We start from the raw sequence: 20,149 nt of genomic DNA, 5'->3' as shown, positions 1-20,149 counted from the left end.
CTTTGTGTATTTCTGAGGGGGAGGAAAGGCTGCATGACGGAGAAAGAACGGAGCCTTTGTAGTCACAGACCTAGGTTTGAATTCTAGCTCCGAAGGCAGACAAGTTACTGAGCGTGGAGTCGAGAGCAGAGGTTCCTCGTCTGTCAAATCGTGACAAAGATTAAGCCTATTTTGGGCTGCCTGGGTGGCTCAGTCGTTAAGCGTTTGCCTTCGGCTCAGGTCATGATCCCAGGGTTCTGGGATCGAGCCCCGCATCAGGCTCCCTGCTCAGTGGGAAGCCTGCTTCTCCCGCTCCCACTCCCCCTGCTTGTGTTCCCTCTCTCGCTGTGTCTCTCTCTGTAAAATAAATAAAATCCTTAAAAAAAAGAGATTAAGCCTATTTCTATTCATTCATTCATTCATTCATTCATTCATTCATGCTTGCTAGCTCACTCGCTCGCTGTATGGACTGAGCCAGCCAGGTGCCCCAGGTCAAGCCGATCTCCTAGGGTGGCTGTGAGTGGGACCTGAAAAAATCTGGAGAAGCACTTGGCACAGTGCGCGGCACGCAGAAGGGCTTGGTAAATGCTCACTCTTGTCACTCTTACTAATAAATCATAGCCCGGATTTCTCAGACCCCGACGCTGCTCCTTGTAACCTTAGCCCCAGGCTGGGGCCCTATTCTCAGGGGCCAGGTCACCCGGAAGTCTGACAGGGATCCCCTGACTTCGCCACCTAGGACCCCACCCTTTCACATGTTCGGTTACCCAGGGAACAGAGCCAATTCTCTAAGAATCAACTGACAGGCTTCCAAATAGAGCACTTTTTGTTTTACCTTACAGTTTTGGAAGGCACCTGGAAAAGCGGGGTGCGGCGCTAACTCTCCAACTCCTGGCTTTAGCGGAGAGATGTGTGTGTGTGTCTGCGTGTGTTTGGCGTGTTGTGCTGCTAGTGACAGAGTATGTGTCTCTTGAGAAAGTGTCCCAAGGGCGTACTGCCGTCAGCAGTCCCTTCTTCAGTGAAATCGGGTATCTTTCGCACATGGACAGGTATTTGTATCTTCTGAGTTTGACCGTATTAACTTTGTTTTTGTCTCTTATTAAGGAAAAGACCAAAATTGTTGAGCCCTTGGACTATGAGAATGTGATCACCCAAAGGAAAACCCAGATTTACAGCGACCCCCTCAGAGACCTGCTTATGTTTCCAATGGAAGATATCTCTGTGAGTTCACAAGCATTTCTTTAAAGGAAAACACACTTTCCAGGCCCGTTCTTACGGCAAGAATGTTCCTTGTCTTCTAGATCTCGGTGATAAGTCGTCAGCGCAGAACAGTGCAGTCCACTGTACCAGAAGATGCTGAGAAAAGGGCCCAAAGTTTGTTTGTCAAAGAGGTAAGACCTTCAGAGGCCACAGGGGACCATGATTATGTTCAAAAAAATATTTTTCCTTTAGTGTCAATGGGAAATAAAACGACTGTAACTTAGCAGACCTCCGTGACAAGTCTAGATGATGTGGCAAATAGCATAGGTTCTTAGTTCCTCCCTTTTGGATTTGAATACTCTCTGAACTTGGAGTCAGAGTGTCCCAAAGTGTGTATGAATTGGGATTTTTTGCTGCCAATTGGTTTAGGGAGACCATGTTAATCCCCAAGGGACGATCCCAGTACCAACACTTTCCAAATGATTAAAAGTCCGTCAGCTTCCTTTACCAGACTTTAAAAAACTGGATATATGTAGACTTGTTTGATGTTTCAAATTAAAGATTCCTATTTTCTTTCAGTGCATTAAAACCTATAGCACAGATTGGCATGTGGTAAACTACAAGTATGAAGACTTCTCTGGAGACTTTCGAATGTTGCCATGGTAAGTGTAGAAGCTTCTCAGTGGTACTTTATAGTAAAGCAAGGCCTTAAGCGACCGGCTTGTTTGGTAAATGTACTTTGGACGATTGAGTATGTTTTCACTTTGCACACTGAAATTCTTTCCAAAACGTATGAGTTTGCTTTTTGGCTTTGATGCATCTGTATTGACCATAAAGTCATCTTCTTCTAGTTCTGGATAACGTAGTGAGCACTTCCCAGCGATGTCAATGAAAATGCTAGAAGGGGGGCAATTGGATGGCTCAGGAGGTTAAGCATCTGAATTTGGCTCAGGTCATGATCTTGGGGTCCTGTGATTGAGCCCTGCGTCGGGCTCCCTGCCTGACGGGGAGTCTGCTTCTCCCTCTGCCCCTCCCCCTGCTCATGCTTTCTCTTTCTCTCTCTCTCAAATAAATAAATAAAATCTTAAAAAAAAATGCTAGAAGGTATTTGGTTCGATTCGACGACCCCAGACATCCCTTGACAAAAGCACATCTCTTTCAGTTAAGTTGACGGACTGCCATGAGCACCCTGGCCCAGGAGCCAGTTCAAATCTTATTTGTTGAGGTTCAAATCTTATTTCTGCCACTTACTAGCTGGATGACCTTGGGCCAGTCACTCAATCTCTTTGAGCCTCCCCGTTCTCCCTTTCCTCTTCTAGAGTACTACTAACCTCATAGGCTATCGATTATCTAGGAAATGTTTTCAAGAAATAAGACGTTGTGTAGCTTCTTGTAGTTTTCAAAACACTTCCCTAGAAGAGAAAACAGTCATGAAAACGTCCTTTAAAATTGAATCCTGAGATAGATGACCAGTCCAAGTTCATATAGCAGACAGATGGAGGAGCCAGAATTACACTGTGTTGCTTTTTCTTCTGGGGAAAGATAAGGTTCTGCCACCACTAACAGCCCCGGCCCACGTTCTCTGGCAGTTCTGCCCTCCCTGACGAAGTATCTGGGCTTAGTTGTAGCTTCGCCGCGGGCTGCCCATGTGGGAGTCCTTACAGAAAAGGTAATGTAAGTTTACTCAGAGGGGAAACTGAGTTTGGAAAGGAGAAAAGAATGTATTCTCCTCGTGTCTTGGCATTTTCTCGGTTGTAAAAGAGAGAAATCTACTCATCTTGCTTTTATTTTTTTTTGTCTGTTCTCTTCAGTATCTGAGATAATTCTCTTGTGTTTTCAGCAAATCTCTGCGACCAGAAAAGATTCCCAGTCACGTATTTGAGATTGATGAGGACTGTGAGAAAGACGAGGTAAAAGTGGTGGCTGCTGCACTGGTGTCCTCAAGGTCGCTCCTGCCAACAGAGATTTCCTTGAGAAAAGATGAGGGACAGAATTGTTTTTGAGTGGGCCTACTTTCAAGCTAATGAGTGGTTTAAAAAAATTTTTGAAAATTGTTGCATTTCCAAATGGAGTTTAGGAAAAATCAAGTGAAATGGGCTGTGATTTGTATATAAACATGTTTTCCCACCTGTGGGAGATGCTAGTGGGGCTGGTTTTCCCTGCGCTGGGCATGTGGCATGGTGATTCATCTGGACCCCCCTGTGTAATAGGTCCCTCTTGGGACAGATGGCCTGATGTCTGTGACATTTTGAGGTGCAGTTTGACTGTTTACTTAATGCAGAAGATTCTCCCAGAAGATGGCCCATAAGATTCAGTAATTATTGAGTACCTGCTGTGTGCGTGGCATAGAGCCTTTTTTTCCCTAGTTAATGATTTCAAGTTTCGTCAGGCATCTTTGTGGGGGTGGGGGAGACGTTATGCTTTAATTAGAAAATGGAGCAGGGCCCAGTTCTTGTCCCCCAAAAGTTGGATTAGATGGCTGGCTGTTTCACTGATGGTTTTTGCCGTATTTCAGGATTCCTCTTCGCTATGTTCTCAGAAGGGTGGTGTCATAAAACAAGGCTGGTTGCATAAAGCAAATGTAAATAGCACCATCACGGTTACCATGAAGGTAAGAAGTAGTTATTATATTATTTCATCATTTTAAGGATATTGTCATGAGTTAACCTGTGTGGAAAAAGTATTTCTTTAAAAAATTGTTTACAGGGGCGCCTGGGTGGCTCAGTCGGTTGGGCGTCTGCCTTCGTCTCAGGTCACGATTCCCAGGCCTTGGGATCAAACTGCACATTGGGCTCCCTGCTCAGGGATTCTGCTTCTCCCTCTCCCTCTGCCCTTCCCTCCCCTCCCCGCAGCCCCTGCTTGTGCTCTCTCTCTCCCTCAAATAAATAAATAAAAAAATATTTAAAGAATGTTTACAGTGAGCCCTAGCAAAAAAAAAAAAAAAAAAAAAAGAGAGACGATTCTCACAGATGTATAGAATTTAAAAACTCTGCAACCTCAGGATAAATTTGGAAGTGTAACTTTTTAAAGAAACATAATTATTCTGAATCAGGAAGTTTAAAAAGGAGGCTGTCATTCAACTATACTTCAATTAAAAATAAAAAAAAATTCAGGAAGGAGGCTGTCAGTTGAATGAAGATAATGACATTGAAACAAAAGGGCATCACAGGTCCCTATGTGGGATAGAAGGATAGAGTCATCCGTTTATTTAGCAAATATTAATTAGGTGCATATTCCGTGCTGGTCACTGAGGGGAACTCTATGGATGTGTGAGATGAGGTCCCTGGCCTCCAGCGGTCTCCAGATGAGATAAGAAACATATCCAATTTACTACTCTACAGAGCGGTACCTTAGTGCTGTCCGAGAATTACAGAGTTTGTAGTCTGGCCAGAGTAGTGAGTTTGTGTATGGGGCTTGTAGGAGATAGAGGTAGAAACAGAGAGAGAGGGGAAATGGTGCAGGGTCTCGAATGGCTCGGGCATAAAGTTGGCTTTCGTTCCAGAGGTTGTGAAGAGCCATTAAAATCCGAAGGTAAAACTAACAAGCTACTTGAAGATTCTGAGCAGAAAAACAAAGTATTCTCTCATACCAAATATAACTGTTCCTGCAGAGACTCAATACAAGATCACGTGGTTGGCCGAGGCCGATTCACACTTCCATGAAGTCTTGAAGGTCATTCTGTCTTTCACATAGCCTGCAAGCAGAAACCATGGGTGTCTACCAGGAGAAGACTCCAATTTTATCTTCATTTAATATTTTGCCCGCTGCTTTCCATTGAGCGGCTATGTCCAGTTCTCACTTTCATTTCCAAGTGCTGAAACTAATGAATCCGAGCTGTAGGAAGCTTCCTGTGTGTCTCCCGCGCTCACCATGGGCTTTAGCCTGTGGGGATGAATGCATTTGTTTCGGACTTCATATGGACTTCAAACACTCCGTGCTGGGTGTTTTGTATTCTGTATCTCATTTAATCCTTGCGGCCGCCCTAGGATAGAGGGGTCCTATTTTTGTTCTTAGTTTAAGACGTGGAAAGTGAGGCACAAAGAAATTAATGGTTACCCCAAGGTCACATGGCCCCAAATTCAGACACGGGATTTGAACCTAGGCAGGCTGACGCCTGAGCCTGTCGGTGCCGACTAGCTGAGTGAGTGAAACTCGAGTCTTTATCGTACCATATTTCCTATCAGAATTACCAGATTCAGCCGGGGGCCTGGGTGGCTCAGTTGGTGAAGCATCTGCCTTCGGCTCAGGTCATGATCCCAGGGTCCTGGGATCGAGTCCCGAGTCGGGCTCCCTGCTCAGTGGAGAGTCTGTTTCTCCCTCTGCTCCTCCCTCTGCCCATCCCCCTCCCCCTGCTTGTGCTCGTTCTCTCTTTCTCAGATACAGAAAGAAAGAAAATCTTAGGGAAAAAAACCTTTCAGGTTCAGAAATGTGTGTGCGAAGACTATAATTCAGTGCAGATTGCCAGAAAATGGTTCTGTGGGTTTTGAGTCCACTCTCAGCATACTCAAAATATTAAACTGTTTTCTCCATACTTACGCTGTAGCCCAACATGAATATAATGTATGGAAATATGGATTCGTAGAACAAGACATTGGGGGAATTAATACCTTTACAAAACAATTCACCACGGGATTCTTTTCAATAGTGAATTACTCTAATGCCTTTAACATAGAATTTGCTTTGCATACAACTTTTTAGGAGCCCATTTATTATAAACCAAAATACAGTTGCCTGTAAAAAGCACATGCTTTAAATTTTCCTCCATAATTTGTGAAACACAGCTTGGTTGATGCGGTGGGCAGAATAATGGCCTCCCAAAGATGGCCATGTCCTAATCCCCAGCACTTGTCAATGTTTCCTTTCATGGCAAAGGGGAGTCAAGATGGCTAATCAGCACATTGGGAGAGGAGCCTGGGTTATCCAGGTGAGCTCAGTGTGATCACAAGGATCCTTGTCCTTGGAACAAGGAGGCAGAAGAGGAGAGTCAGGGAAGGACGAGGGAGGACAGAAGCAGGGTCAGAGGGAGATGCTTCGTTGCCGGCTTTGAAGACGGCGGAAGGAGCCACTGGTCAGGAAATGCAGGCAGCCTCTGCAAGCTGGAAAAGGCAAGGAAATGGCTTCTCCCCTAGAGATTCTAGAAAGGGACACAGCTCTGCTACAACCTAGATTTTCGCCCAGCGAGACCCATGTCGGACTTCTGCTCTGTAGAACCGGAAGAGAATACATTTTGTTTTAAGCCACTGAGTCTGTGGTAATTTGTTGCGATGACCGTAGAAAGCGAATTCAGTCAAGTAGTCAAAGATGGATTGCTTAGCTTACGTGTTGTCTATCCCTGAGGTTGCAAACGCCACCACTCATGGGGGCCAGGCAGGAGCCATAAATTCATGAAGTGGGTGGTGGATCTGAGGCAACTTAGTGACCACATGGCCCGGCTGAAGGGGACAGCTGCCGCCTGCCTCCAGCTAATTGTCGCTCTGCTGCTGCTGAGCTAGGCTCTTTGCGTTGTTGCCTCCTTTCATCCCCAGCTGTTCATGTTTTGGCCACTTCTTCTTCTTCTTCTTTTTTTTTTTTAGTGAGATATAATTGAAATAGCATAAAACCACACACTTTCTTTTTAAAACTTCTACCAAACAGTAGGCAAAGAAAGGAAAAGAATTAAAGTGATCCTCTGTGCCACACAGCTCTTAAAAAAACAAAACGAGTAGGGAATAACGTGAAATAGGCCATAATGAGATTTGGGAATTGCGCCTGGTCATGGATTTCATTTGTCCCGGTTATTCTCCCTTATGGATTATGGCTCTCCATTTTGGATTTCTTGGATATACGTCCCATATTCTTCCGGTTTTACTTCCTAAGCCAGAGCAGTGGTATTGTATTTCAGGATTAATCACAGCTGGGATGGGCATGAGAGGAAGAAGGTTCGGCCAGACTCAGTGAAAGGTGTCTGAGGGATTTTGCCAAGATATTTTTGTTTTCCTCTAAGACTTGTGTTTTAACTATTATTGAGTTCAGCCTCATGGAGGTTGGTTGAAACTCGCAGTGTTTACTATGCCATCTCTATGGAAACAGAGGGTGTGTGACTGTATGGAGAAGGGCCATGGCGGCGGAGGGGGGCGGGGGTGGGCGGGTGTTGGGTGTGGGTAGCAGTTTTTGTAGTGGCCAGCCTGGAGAACTTGGAGTGAGGGCCAAAGGGGAAGTCCAGGCCTATGAACTGTGGCGCCCTGGGGGACTCGGGCTTGCACCCTTAGGTGAGGGGATCAGACATGTTCTTCCTGCAGCAGGCCTGGACCGGCTCAGAGCTAGGAGAGAGTCTAAATCTAACGGTGGGGTGAGCAGCTGACCCGGCTCTTGGAGAGCTGGCAAAGGCAGAGACGGATGAACTGAGGCAAAGGGCTGACGGTTCATGAGATGTTCCAAGAGGAAAATCTCTTCTACATTTGTTTCTGTTAGGCTTTGATGTGAAGAAAGTTAATGAGTCTCATAAGCGAACGGGAAGGTGAGTCGAGCATGCTATTATCTGAGTCATTTTCCTGCTACCGGGGGCAGTTTTACCATCAGTGCACCTGGAGTCCTCTGCCTGCTGGGATGTCCCCCCCACACTGGTGAGAAGCTCTGGTAGCTTTAGCAGTGAGCACCACAGACCTAGAACTTGCGGAGTTGTTGGCTGTTAGAAAAATTCAAGCTTTGATAGCCCCCTAAGCTCGCAGTAGACTAACCAGGAAGCTACAACAGAAGGATCTCAGTATTATTCATGACTCATTAGCAAATAACAGCCTACGGGAGCCATGTGACTTCCCTTCTGTTTTCTCTCTGCCTCCTTGGTGTGCTCTGGCTTGACACTGGCCTGCGATCCCGCTGGGGTTGACCGGGATTAAGGTAGGGTAGCTGGATCCCTCTTAGAGTGACGTGTCAATTTCAGGGTCTTTATTCATTTAAAAACTTCAGGATTTAAAAAAAAATTATGTAGAATCCGTCCTTTGGAAAATTTGAAATGATGGACAGCAACTTAATTGTCTTTTTTTTTTTAAGATTTTATTTGAGAGAGAATGAGGGAGTGAGAGAGAGAAGGAGTGGGGGGAGGGGCAGAGGGAGAGGGAGAAGCAGACTCCCCGCTGAGCAGGGAGCCCAACAACGTGGGGCTCGATGCGGATGATCCCGGGACTCTGGGATCATGACCTGAGCTGAAGGCAGACGCTTAACCAGCTGAGCCACCCAGGCGTCCGTTAACTGTCTTTATAACCAAGGCCGAGTCCTTTTCCTGGATTCTTTGGCTGTCAGAAATTAGGGAGTCTAATGGCACGGAAGGGAGACATGGAGTCGTGAGAGAAGGTGGAAAGAAAAAAAGCAAAGGAAAGAGGGTTAGAAAACACTGAGAATGTACTGTATAGTGACTAACATAATATAATAAAAAAAATATTATTACAAAAAAAAAAAAAAAACACTGAGCCAAGTCCAATAGATAAAAGGGAATCAGAAGACTCCTACTTTCTAAGGTCTTTTGAGAAAGCAACCGCGTGATCTGTAATGCGACATAAATAACATAGCCACAGTAATTCATATATAGGCTGCTTTAGAAAGCAAATCCTCCCTAGCTAGCTGCCAGACAGTTTTGCAAGAACATTCAAGTTGATAGTGATGGGCTCTAGGGCAAAGGGGCTGGTGAAGGAGCTAAGCTGATTTCTTCATATGGGAAGAGGACAAGAGCCCATATTTGTGGAATAAAAATTTGCACTTTTCCCCATATACGCCTTGCCACTAGCCCCGGTCAGTTGTTAAGCGATAGTCAGCATCATCTTCTGCCGTTGTCCTGATTTCCCCAGAAGTGCTGGCCGAGCCTCTCCGTTGGTGGCTGGGAAATTGGTCGCAAGAAACCCAGGCTCCGGGAGAGCTGATAATGACGCACATTACTGCCCAAGCCACGGTTTTCGGTGCCCTGTCACTTCCTCTCACCGAGGAGGATGCTGGTGTCGTGAGCTCTTGCAAGAGCTCCGTCCGTTGTCTGTACACAGTGCCTATTGGACCCTGAGCTTATGATTTGCTTTGTTCTTGGTGTTCCTGTTAAAACAAGGCAAGCCTTGTCATAGCTGATTAATTTCCTCAATTTGTACTTTCTAGTTAATGAGAACACACCCCGTTGCCAGTCTGCAATTCCTGGGAAAGCTTTGGAGAGCAGTTTAAGATCTCCTAGAGAATAAACGATCCCTTAGACAGAAGTGCCAATCTTGGCAGAAACCTGGTCATTTACACTCTCTCTCTCAAGTAGCTGCTGGAAACCTCTGCTTTTTTCAACTCCTTTCCACATCGGTGAAGGAACTGAACGCGGACCAGATAGCTAGGATATTGGATTTGACCTTCCCCTGGCGCTCAGAGCTAGTTTTCCTAAGGGATATAATGATCTATGGAATAAGGAAGAGTCTGATCTTGACGGTGGTTTTTCATTAAAAAAAAAAGTCTGTTGCAGATTCTTGGCCAACCCCTGGGACACCCACCTTTATGCCTCTTCTTGGCTCAATTCGGTCACATTCCTTTAGCTTCCTCCTCCCCATTCCCAGCAATTAGACGTTGAAGTGTCTTGGTATGTTATCGGGGTTGTAAGTTCAACTGCTTGATGTATGACTCACTTCTGCTGCCCCCTCCCCTTTTGATTTGCACAAAAGAGAGCCATTTGTTATATATCCCGAGTCAAACAGTCCTCACTTACTCTTTTGACTGTTACGGGAGGGTTTCTTCCCTTCTGTGTTGGGAGAACAACAAATCAAGGAATTTTACCTAGGAGAGCACGTACGATATTAAAATAATTGCCGGGGAGGCCAAGGTCAGTATGTTAATTGCAACAAAAGGAAGAGAGATTTTTTTAAACATTTTTTTATAGGTAAGTTTATTGTGTTCTCAAGTCTACCAGACTGTCTCTCCCAGCTAACGAACAGATTATAGTCATTTTATGGGTATGGGGTTTCTCACTAATTTGTTTTTTGGGGTTTGTTTTTTTTTTGTTTTGTTTTTTTTCAAGTACACTCCACGCCCAGCGTGGAGCCCCACACGGGCCTTGAACTCATGACCCCGAGATCAAGACCTGAGCTGAGATCAAGAGTCGGACGCTTCACCGACTGAGCCAGCCAGGCGTCTCTAATTTTTTAAATTTAGTTTTTCCTCATTCATTGGTGACTGTTGGAACACCATTTATTAGGGGCTGCTCACGTGCTAGACACTATGAGGAAATCAGTGACTTCATCACCAAATATGTGTTGAATATCTTATTAACTCAAGGTGTTAGTATCGCAAAGGGTAGGGAGAACTTTCCCACGCAGAACTTAAAACCTGTTCGGGGAGATGGGACACAAAATGAAAATGGTTTAGGGGCGCCTGGCTGACTCAGTAGAGCATGCGACTCTTGATTGCGCGGCTGTGAGTTCGAGTCCCACGTTGGGCACACAGTTTACTTAAAAAAATCGTATACTGCTTAAAGGTGGTACAGAGAGCAGGTGCTGTGTGAGTCCAGGTCACTGTGAAATGAGGTCAGAGGCGGCTTCTTGAAGAAGGTAGGGCCTCAAAGGGAGAAAATCAGGAAGTGAGTGTTGGAGGCGGTACGTACAGGTCAGCAGGTGTGTTAGGTGAAGTTGGGTAGTCATGAGAGGATAAATTTGGTTTGGTCCATTCGTATCTCCCTGCACCTCAGTTTCTCCTCTGTAACATGGAGATGTTAACAGTAGTCATCATACAAGGTTATTATGAGGATTAAATGATATAGTGTGAGGAAAGCCAGAGACCGACAGTAGTCACCACTCCGCGGATGTCAGCCATTTGTATTATTTTATATTATTAGTGGGACTGTGGGAGCACCTTGAAGGTGGGGTCAGTCATGTGAGCCCTGCCATGTGGGTGATGGAGGGTCATTGAAGATTTGAGCAGGGCTGTGATATGCTGAAATAAAGCTGATAAAATAGTCTGTCATAATGAGAAGGGCAGATTGTAGACCTTTCCTTCTAGACTTTGCTTCAAACTAAATAATTTAAAAATCTCCAGTGCCCACATATGGTGGAGTTATTTAAGAAAAGCTGTTTGACAGGTACCTGGGTGGCTCAGTCGGTTAAGCATCGGATTTTTGATCTTGGCTCGGGTCGTGATCTCAGGGCCGTGAGGTCGAGCCCCGCATCGGGCTCTGTGCTGGGCGTGGAGCCTGCTTAGGATTCTGTCTCTCCCTCTTCCTCTCCCCCTGCCCACCTCCACCCCTACCTCTCTCTCTCTTTCAAAAAAAAGAAAAAAGCCTATTTGATTTTTAACCAGTTTCCCAGAAGGTAAACCAGTGTGCTATATTAAAACTTGGTAGGACTGTAAAATGATACGGTGAAGAGAGATGAGTGATATATCAGGTTGCCAATGTACCGGTAGGGGTTCTTTAGCTCTCTTATATTAATTGCAACTTGGTTTTCTGATAAGTCCTGGGGTTTTCTTCTCTATTATTTCTTTCATTTTTGCTTGGAACAGCTCTGAGATCCAGGACGTCTCTTGCTCTCCTGCTTTCTTCTTTTCCTCGCCGCCTCTTGTTTTCTGCTCTGAGACAGTCAAGTAAGTCTCTCTTGCCCCATTCCTGCATTGCTCCTGGCCCACCTACTTTGCCGGCCTGCTTTCCCTAAATCCTGCACAGCATTCTTTCCCAGGGCTCCTGGTTCATGTAACCTAACAGTGAATACTTACCCTCTAGGTAACACACATAGGTGAACCCTCTTGAGATTTGTTATATCAGATGATAAAAGGCTCTCCTAATTTGAGGATACTTGGTGCTCAAACTTGCTGACCTTCCAACTTTGATTCCACGGAGTGACAGAAAGCCTTTGTTCTCGCTCCAGAAAGGGTCATGTGGTAAATATTTAAAAGGTTGTCATCCAGACAGCTCAGGGTTTTAAGGAGACTTGGCAGGACATGACCCCAGAGAATTACCTCCTTTGGCTCCCTCTCGGTTTTATTCTTCTGGGTGGTCTGAGTGGGCCACTCATTGGGATCCGTGCTTCTCATCAGGTCAGGTGGGGCAATTTTCAGCTGTGTCCACCATCTAGGAAAAATAGTAAAAGGGAGGAGGAGGAGGAGGAAGAGTACGGACATTACAGAGAAATACCATCCCATTGGATGAAACCACTGGAGAATCCGTACTGGAGAATGAATTGTTCATTCATTCATCATTTGTTTTGCAAAATTTTATTGAGTCCAGGCACTGTTGTAGGGGCTGGGGATATAGCCGTGGATGAGACATGGACCTTGACAGTCTAAAAGAGACAGACAGCAAATAAACAGATGAATAAGTTATATTTGGATAGTGATGGCTGTATGAAAAGGATAAAATAGTGTGCCGTGGCGGAGGGCAGGTGCTCATAGAAGGCCTCTCAGGGGAGGTGAGATTTCAGCAAAGACCTGAAAGCAGTAAGAGAGTGAATCATTGTGGCTACGTGAAGGAAGAGGATTCTCGGCCAAGGAAACAGAAAGTGCGAAGACCCGAAGGTGCTTGCTTGGGGTGTTTGCAGAGCAGCAGGTGAGCCAGTGTAGGCGGACTAGTGTGATAAGAAATAAAGTCCAGGGGCGCCTGGGTGGCACAGCGGTTAAGCGTCTGCCTTTGGCTCAGGGCGTGATCCCGGCGATCTGGGATCGAGCCCCACATCAGGCTCCTCCGCTATGAGCCTGCTTCTTCCTCTCCCACTCCCCCTGCTTGTGTTCCCTCTCTCGCTGGCTGTCTCTATCTCTGTCAAATAAATAAATAAAATCTTAAAAAAAAAAAAAGAAAGAAAGTCCAAGGGGAGCGCCTGCGTGGCGCAGTCGGTGAAGCGTCTGCCTTCAGCTCAGGTCGTGATCCCAGGGTCCTGGGATCAAGCCCCGCGTCGGGCTCCCTGCTCAGCGGGGAGTCGGCTTCTCCCTCCTCCTCAGCCACTCCCCCTGCTTCTGCTTTCTTTCAATCTCAAATAGATATATAAAATCTTTAAAAAAAAAAAAAAGAAGAAGAAATAAAGTCCAAGAGGTAAGCTGAGGCCAGAACAGGTACACCATCTTAGGCTATGGCGGGGATTTGTGGTTTTAGGTGGGAAGCCAGTAGAATTAGCTGTGGGTTACAAAGGACTCGAGGCCTTCAAGCTGAGAGGTATGATACAATCACCACTGTTCTATGTAGTCATTATTTTAACAGCTTCCCAGGAGATGAAACCCAACGTATGTCCTAGACTATTAGAATGAGGAGAGATCTTACAGCTCTGTTGTTGGGGCTGAGTCTGATTTTTCTAGAAACGACTTAAAATTCCTTAACTGTACAAATGTGTTTCAAGCCTGTAGGAAATTGCTGGGGGAGGGTGGCCCCTAGCCTGGGAAGGCTGCCGTGTTATTTGTTCAATTTCAAGAAAATTCTTTGTAGATCATGAAAAAATGATCTTACAAGATCATCTGGCCCGATCCCATTTTACAAGTGAGGAAACAGAAGCGGGCTCTTGAGGACAGCTTGGCTGCTGGTGAGCAGAGTGCGGGACAAGAATCCAGATCGTGTGACTTTCAGGCATCTGCCTTCTCCCCAGATTCATGAGCTCCCCACCTCAGTGTCCCATTTCGACATAATTGCACTGTTACAGGAAGCGATTGACTGTAATTTCAGATCCCTTTCCCTCTCTATTGTAATGATGTGCTTTGCTCACTTTGGAAGTGGCCGCTGCCACGAAATGTCTTTGCTTGGTGAGGCAGCTGTACGTGAAAAAAAATTCACAGACTCGAATTTGACTCTGTGCCACAAGTGTTGTGCTCTGTGTTTTGCGTTCTTCTGCCATTCTCTTTATTGTTGGCGCTGGGCTCTGCAAGTGGATCATGCTGGAATTTTAGGTTTAGTCACAGGTCAGATTCTAATTGGTTGTAATTTGTGCCCGGAAAATGTATCTTAATTTTTGCCATACATAATTACTGTAATAACTTTCAAAAGGGGTGTTTTGTTCATTTGGGCACAGCGTGTAATTTTAGGTCGTCTTGTCCCATCATTTAAATGACATGTGAACCACTGTCATGAAAACAAGCAAACATAGACAGTTGGTCTTTGAACAATGTGGGGGTTTGGGGGTATCCACCCCCCTGTGCAGTTGAAAATCCATACGTAAGTTTTGACTCCCCCCAAACTTAACTCCTGTTGACCGGAATCTTATGGATAACATAAATAGTCGAGTAACATATTTTGTATGTTGTATGTGGGATAGACTATAGACGATAAAGCAAGCCACAGAAAAGAAAATGTTATTAAGAAAGTCATAAGGAGGGGCACCTGGGTGGCTCAGTCGGTTAGGCGTCTGCCTTTGGCTCAGGTCATGATCTTGGGGTCCTGAGATTGCACCCATCCTTGGGCTCCCTGGTCTGCAGGGAGCCGGCTTCTCCCTCTCCCTCCACCCCTTCGTCCCCCCACCCCGCCCATGCTCTCTTTCTCTCAAATAAATAAAATCTTTAAAAAAAAAGTCCTATAAGGAAGAGAAAATACATTTACAATACTGTAATGTATTTTTTTAAAAAATCCACACGTAAGTGGACCTGTGCAGTTCAAACCGATGTTGTCCAGGAGTCAGCTGTGTCTGTGTGTGTGGGTAATCAGCACTCTGATTAACATTTTCCTTGTATGTGAATCTAGATTTCTTCAGTTACAGCTTCAGGAAACTTAAATGTGGGTGAATCCAATAATGAGGAGCATATATTCTCATATTGTGGGATCACACACACACGTTTTCTGTACCTATGTAGTAATATTCACTTGATTGGCATTGCAAAACAAAGTGATATTTTCCGTTTGGACTCCTGTCTGTTGATACCGTACAAACCCACATGACCACTCCCTGAAATGGAAGCTGTAGCATTCACCAGTCGAACCTGTTAGGGTGTTCCTCACGCTGGTATATTTTTGTCATTCGTTCCAAAATCAGTGCTATTGAAACAAGTCAAAAATAACTACGAGCATATTATTTCTCTTTCCTGGTTTTCCTAAAAAGAAATGGAACTTAACATGTATGTATTTTGCTTATTCATGCTATGGAAAAATAGATCGTTGATATTTCAGATATTTTGCCAGAAATTAAGTCACTTTCAAGAATGAGCCTGCCAAATAACACTCTTTCCATGATTAAAGTTCTTAAAATGGTCCGAGATCAGACCGGATGATCAGATGGGTTATTGGAAGTGGCAAGCTTACACCTTAAAGCCAACTTCTGTAAGACAGGAAGTGTAGGAAAGCGCTTCCTCAATCATCACCCAGAGCCTATGTCCTAGTCCCTTTCCATTCCCACCCTGAAATGATTTTAGATCCTTCATCTGGGGGAATTTTACTATAACAGATGCTTGACACAGTCTGCAGTTTGTGGCTTAATTTTTTTAAGGATTTTATTTATTGAGAGAGAAAGAGAGAGAGAGCATGCATGAGCAGGGGGGGAGGGAGAGGCAGAGGAAGAAGCAGACTCCCCACTGAGCTGGGAGCCCGACGTGGGACTCGATCCCAGGACCCCGGGATCACGACCTGAGTCAAAGGCAGACACTTCACCGACTGAGCCACCCAGGTGCCCCAGTCTGTGGCTTATTAAAAGAACCACAGGCTCATCAGAGAGCTCCAAATCCGCCGTTTAATGTCTTTGATCAGGTCTAAGACTTTCTAGGGGAGCCTAGAGGGCTAGCGTGAATGAATCCAGCTGTCTTCCTCCTTTTCCCCCTTCTTGTGGGTTTCGCTGTGAGTTGTAGTGACAGGTTCCTCCCTAACTGTTGTGAATGCCTAATTTCAAACGGATGGCACAACCCCAGTGGGCTTATTGACTCAAATCTCAACATTCGGAGTACTCAGTGACAACTGGGAGGCAACCAGTGACTCTCGGTGTTTCCCTGGCGTTTCAGAAGTGGGGCCGTGGGACAGCATAGGTGAGCGCAGTGAGGGGTGCAGGTGAGGTGAGTATATGTGACGGGGGGTATGAGTATGTATATATATTTTGTCTTTTGATTTAATTTTTTAGCTGTATTGTGTTTTTTTTTTCCAAACGTTTAAAATGTTTTCCTGTTTATACTTGGAGTCCTGGTGACATGAATGAAATGATAAGAATCCAGTGGTGGTTTTGCAGTTAATTGGGAAAAGGACGCGATAGTGAAACGGACAGAGCTTTGGATACAAAAGTGCTTTCGAAACTCTAAAGTGTTAAAACATCGTCCTCTGTAGATTAACTGAGAGGAAATCACTTGACTTTAAATTTTTCGTCTAAAAAAAGTAAAGATAATTGTAATTCCTACCAACTTCTCAGAGTTGTGGGAATATTGTCCAGATACAATGGCTGCAGCAAGCCCTTGAAGGTTTTTAGGGCAAATAAACTGTTTAAATGTTCAAACAAATGTATCATTGCTGGTCTTTCCCCTATAGGTATTCAAGAGACGGTATTTTTACTTGACTCAGCTTCCTGACGGTTCATACATTCTCAACTCCTATAAAGATGAGAAAAACTCAAAGGAATCTAAAGGTTGCATCTACTTGGACGCCTGCATTGACGTTGTTCAGGTAGGGCTATCGAAGTCACCTTTTCTTCTCTTTCTTGAAGAGGGTTATTGATCAGCTATTAACAACCTCCGCATTTTTCTGTTGTGGTCAATGGCATCTCCATCCACCAAAACGTTGATACTGGGAACCTCAGAATCCTCTTCAGTGCCCTAGTCTCGCTCTGTGTGAGAATTCAAGTTTTACCCAGGCCTTTGGAGTCGGGCTCCAAAGTGCTTCTTGATCTCTTACCTTCTTTCCACTCCCACTGCCCTTTGGTTCTCCCTTTTGCCCTCTCTTGCCTAGAGTCTTGCCTTCCTGCCTTCTGATTTGTTGCCTTGCTGTAGTCCATCCTCCGAAGACAGAGATGGGGTCCTTCACTTGTCTACTTAAAACCTTTTGGCTCTTGATTTATTATCTTGCAGAGGAAGAGCTAAAGCGCTTACCATGACCTTGCAGGTCACGGTGATTTGGCCTCAGCCTACCCTCTAACCTCATGCCCCCCGCACCCTGTAGACACTTTGCGCTCTAGCCACTCCGCATGTATTTGCCTCTCTTCCACTTGTTTCTCTGCTTGGCGTACGCTTTCCCCTTCTGTTCCTGTTTGAACCTTACCTTTCAAGACTCCGTTCAAATGGCTCTTACACCAGGAGATGTTTTCTGTTTCTCTCCTCACCCTCATGCCTGCCACGTGGAATGAAGCTCCCCCTTGCTTGTGCACCACTTTGCTTTTTCCTCGGTCCTAGAACTGAAATCATACTCTAATTTGTGGTTCATTCTGCATATTCCTCTTGGGATTCTAGGGACCATGTCTTACTCGTGTCCGTGTCCCCTGTAATAATTAGTAGTGTTGTGCGCCCAGGAGCGCCTTAACAAGCGTTCGCTGATGTGCGTTCGCTGATGTGCGTTACCGAGGGGGCGTGGACAGAGATGCAGTGGGACACAGGGCAGAGAGATGATCTAAACAGGAGGTCGATTGGCGGAGAGAAAGAGCCATTACTACAGAGCCTGCGTGGCGTGGCTGACTTTAAGGAGCACTTAGCTGCTGGGGAGGCAGGAGGTGCTGGTGCAGGGTGCTCATCCTATCTGATTATTAATCCCACTCAAAATGAGGTTGTCATGTGGATCGAATAAAAGACACTTAAAAAAATAAAGATCTATGTGAATAAAAGGTACCTTCATATATAAAATATATATATGTTTATATTTTATATATATTTTATATATCTATAAAAGGTGCCTTTATATGTAAAATATAAAATATGTATCCTATACATATATTTAATGTATAAATATATGTAATGTATAAATATATATAAAATATATAACATATAATTATATAATATATAAATATATATATACAAAATATTAAAATTCATATTATATATATATATATATATATATATATAAAAAACAGCTTTCTTATCTTACTGGAAGAAAGAGAGTACACGATTCTTAGCTTTTCTCAATTCGCTCTAGTCCGGAGTTTGCCCATTATAGTGTCCCAGCCTCTGCTTTCTCCATCTCTTTATGATTCCCCTTCCCAAATATTTTCAAATATATAAATCTTGAGGACTTGCTACAGCCGTTTAATTTCATCCTTCACTCTACTTTGAAGATGAGAAGGAGGAAATTTCTTGGTTCCTTCTTGAATGATGGCCATGTGGTGGGAAATTATGGATTTGCGAGCCTTTCTTGAAATTAATGCCGAGGTATTTGGGGGGAGGGGGAGTGTGTCATGTCTTTTGTCCCGACCCAGAAGGTGGTAGGGTAAAAGTAGGCGTCATCAGGTTTTAGGAAAGGAGGCGGCTTTCGTTTTCCTTCTGGGCTGGTGTTCGGCATAGGTCGTCTCCATATTTTTTACTGAGATCCACCATGTAATGTGAGCCAACTCTAGTCTTCTTTATGCTAACCTGACGCACTTCCTATCATTCACGGTGCCGGGAGTTGGGGATCGGTAGCATGTTTTACGGTGTGATGTGAATAAGTACCAGGTTTATTTCAAATCCCATTTGAGCCTGTTTTCAAGGGCTGATTTTGAAAATCTATAAATACGCAAGACAAACTTGCAGCGGGGTAGAAATAGTTACAAACATTTGCTGATTTTTACGGTGGCAGTTGGATTCTCTAGGTGTGGAGGATGGGAGAGGGCCTTACATGATAATACTCGGCCAACAAGCACAACCACTTTGTGTATATATCACTGTGCTCAGTACTGAGGGGACTAAAAAAGGTACATTTGACATGGTCCTTCATCGTCTGGGAGTTTCTGCTTCTCGTTGAAAGAAGCAATTCTTTCGTGACAGTATTGACGTACATATGTGCTGAGCTGAGGTAAAAATAAATAAACGAATGAAGTCTAATATTGAAAGGGTAACTAAACTAACTGAACACACGCCTTTTCTTTTTTTTTCTCTAGTGCCCCAAAATGCGCCGTCATGCATTTGAACTCAAGATGTTAGATAAGTATAGCCATTATCTGGCTGCTGAAACCGAGCAGGAAATGGAGGAATGGCTGCTAACTTTGAAAAAGATTATTCAGATCAATACCGACAGTTTAGTGCAAGAGAAAAAGGAGACAGTAGAAACAACCCAAGGTCAGAATTTTTAAATGATTCATTATCGAGGTAAAGCTCTTGTCTTTAATCCGTGGGAATGTCCTCTGTGTAGGGAGAATACAGAACTCTTAATCTTGAAGGTTGACCTACTTCCTCATTAAAAGTAACTATGGAGGTTGATAGATTTTTTTTTTTTTTAGGAGTTGATGCTGCATGGGTTCTGACACATGAAATATAACCAGACTAAAACGGATAGGGAATTCATGGCAGATTGTCAAAAGTCCATTAAAGTGTTCCCTGTGCTTTCATAATCAAAATTCTTTGCAGTAAATCTAGTAGGAGAGGATGGGGTGGGAGAGATAGTTAGGGTATTCCTCTTAGGTGATTAGGAATGGTCTGCATGGTTTGGAACATCTGCTTTTAATGAATTTGCAGAAGATGAAACTAGCAGCCAAGGAAAAGCCGAGAACATCATGGCCAGTTTGGAAAGGAGCATGCATCCGGAACTGATGAAGGTACATCTTTCTTATGGCAACTTGCCTTCAACTGAGACAATGCAGGGTTAGCTATTAAAGTTTTAATGCTGGGTTCCATTTGGCATTGTCATTTCTAAGGTAAAAACCACAGCAAGTTAGTGATACAGGTAGAGATTGTAAGAGAAAAGTTACAAGGGCTGGCCAACAGTTGGGAAATCTTTTTTTTTTCCCCCTAGATGTCAGGAGGTGCTTTTAGATTTTTGTGACTTTATTCATGTTCCTTCTTAATCAGTGTAATTACTGTATGTCATTCATAAAACAAATATTCTTCCTTCAAGGGGCTATTGCTACAGATCGAACATGATATTCCATCTAATGATTTGCATATATTAACTTCATATGAAAACCACATATTCTGTCTATATGTAAATATA

At 44.3% G+C, this 20,149-nt stretch overlaps 1 protein-coding gene across 2 annotated transcripts in view; it reads left to right on the top strand.

Moving 5' to 3' along the window:
* The first annotated feature begins 541 nt into the window (after positions 1-541).
* The window catches only part of DOCK11 (dedicator of cytokinesis 11), a 137,147-nt gene continuing 117,539 nt past the window's right edge, over positions 542-20,149 (top strand). For both annotated transcript variants that reach the window (XM_040628803.1, XM_040628795.1), the window contains exons 1-9: positions 542-560; positions 1,084-1,200; positions 1,281-1,370; positions 1,759-1,841; positions 3,020-3,089; positions 3,695-3,790; positions 16,571-16,705; positions 19,101-19,278; positions 19,675-19,754. In XM_040628803.1, coding sequence (XP_040484737.1) covers positions 1,177-1,200; positions 1,281-1,370; positions 1,759-1,841; positions 3,020-3,089; positions 3,695-3,790; positions 16,571-16,705; positions 19,101-19,278; positions 19,675-19,754 — 756 coding nt within the window. In that variant the 5' untranslated portion in view covers positions 542-560; positions 1,084-1,176. The remainder of the gene's footprint in view (positions 561-1,083; positions 1,201-1,280; positions 1,371-1,758; positions 1,842-3,019; positions 3,090-3,694; positions 3,791-16,570; positions 16,706-19,100; positions 19,279-19,674; positions 19,755-20,149) is intronic.

Source organism: Ursus maritimus, assembly GCF_017311325.1.
Source record: "Ursus maritimus isolate PB19 chromosome X unlocalized genomic scaffold, ASM1731132v1 scaffold_X1, whole genome shotgun sequence".
Lineage (NCBI taxonomy): Eukaryota > Metazoa > Chordata > Mammalia > Carnivora > Ursidae > Ursus > Ursus maritimus.
Note: the sequence above shows the minus strand (reverse complement) of the source record. Positions and strands in the feature narration are given on the sequence as shown.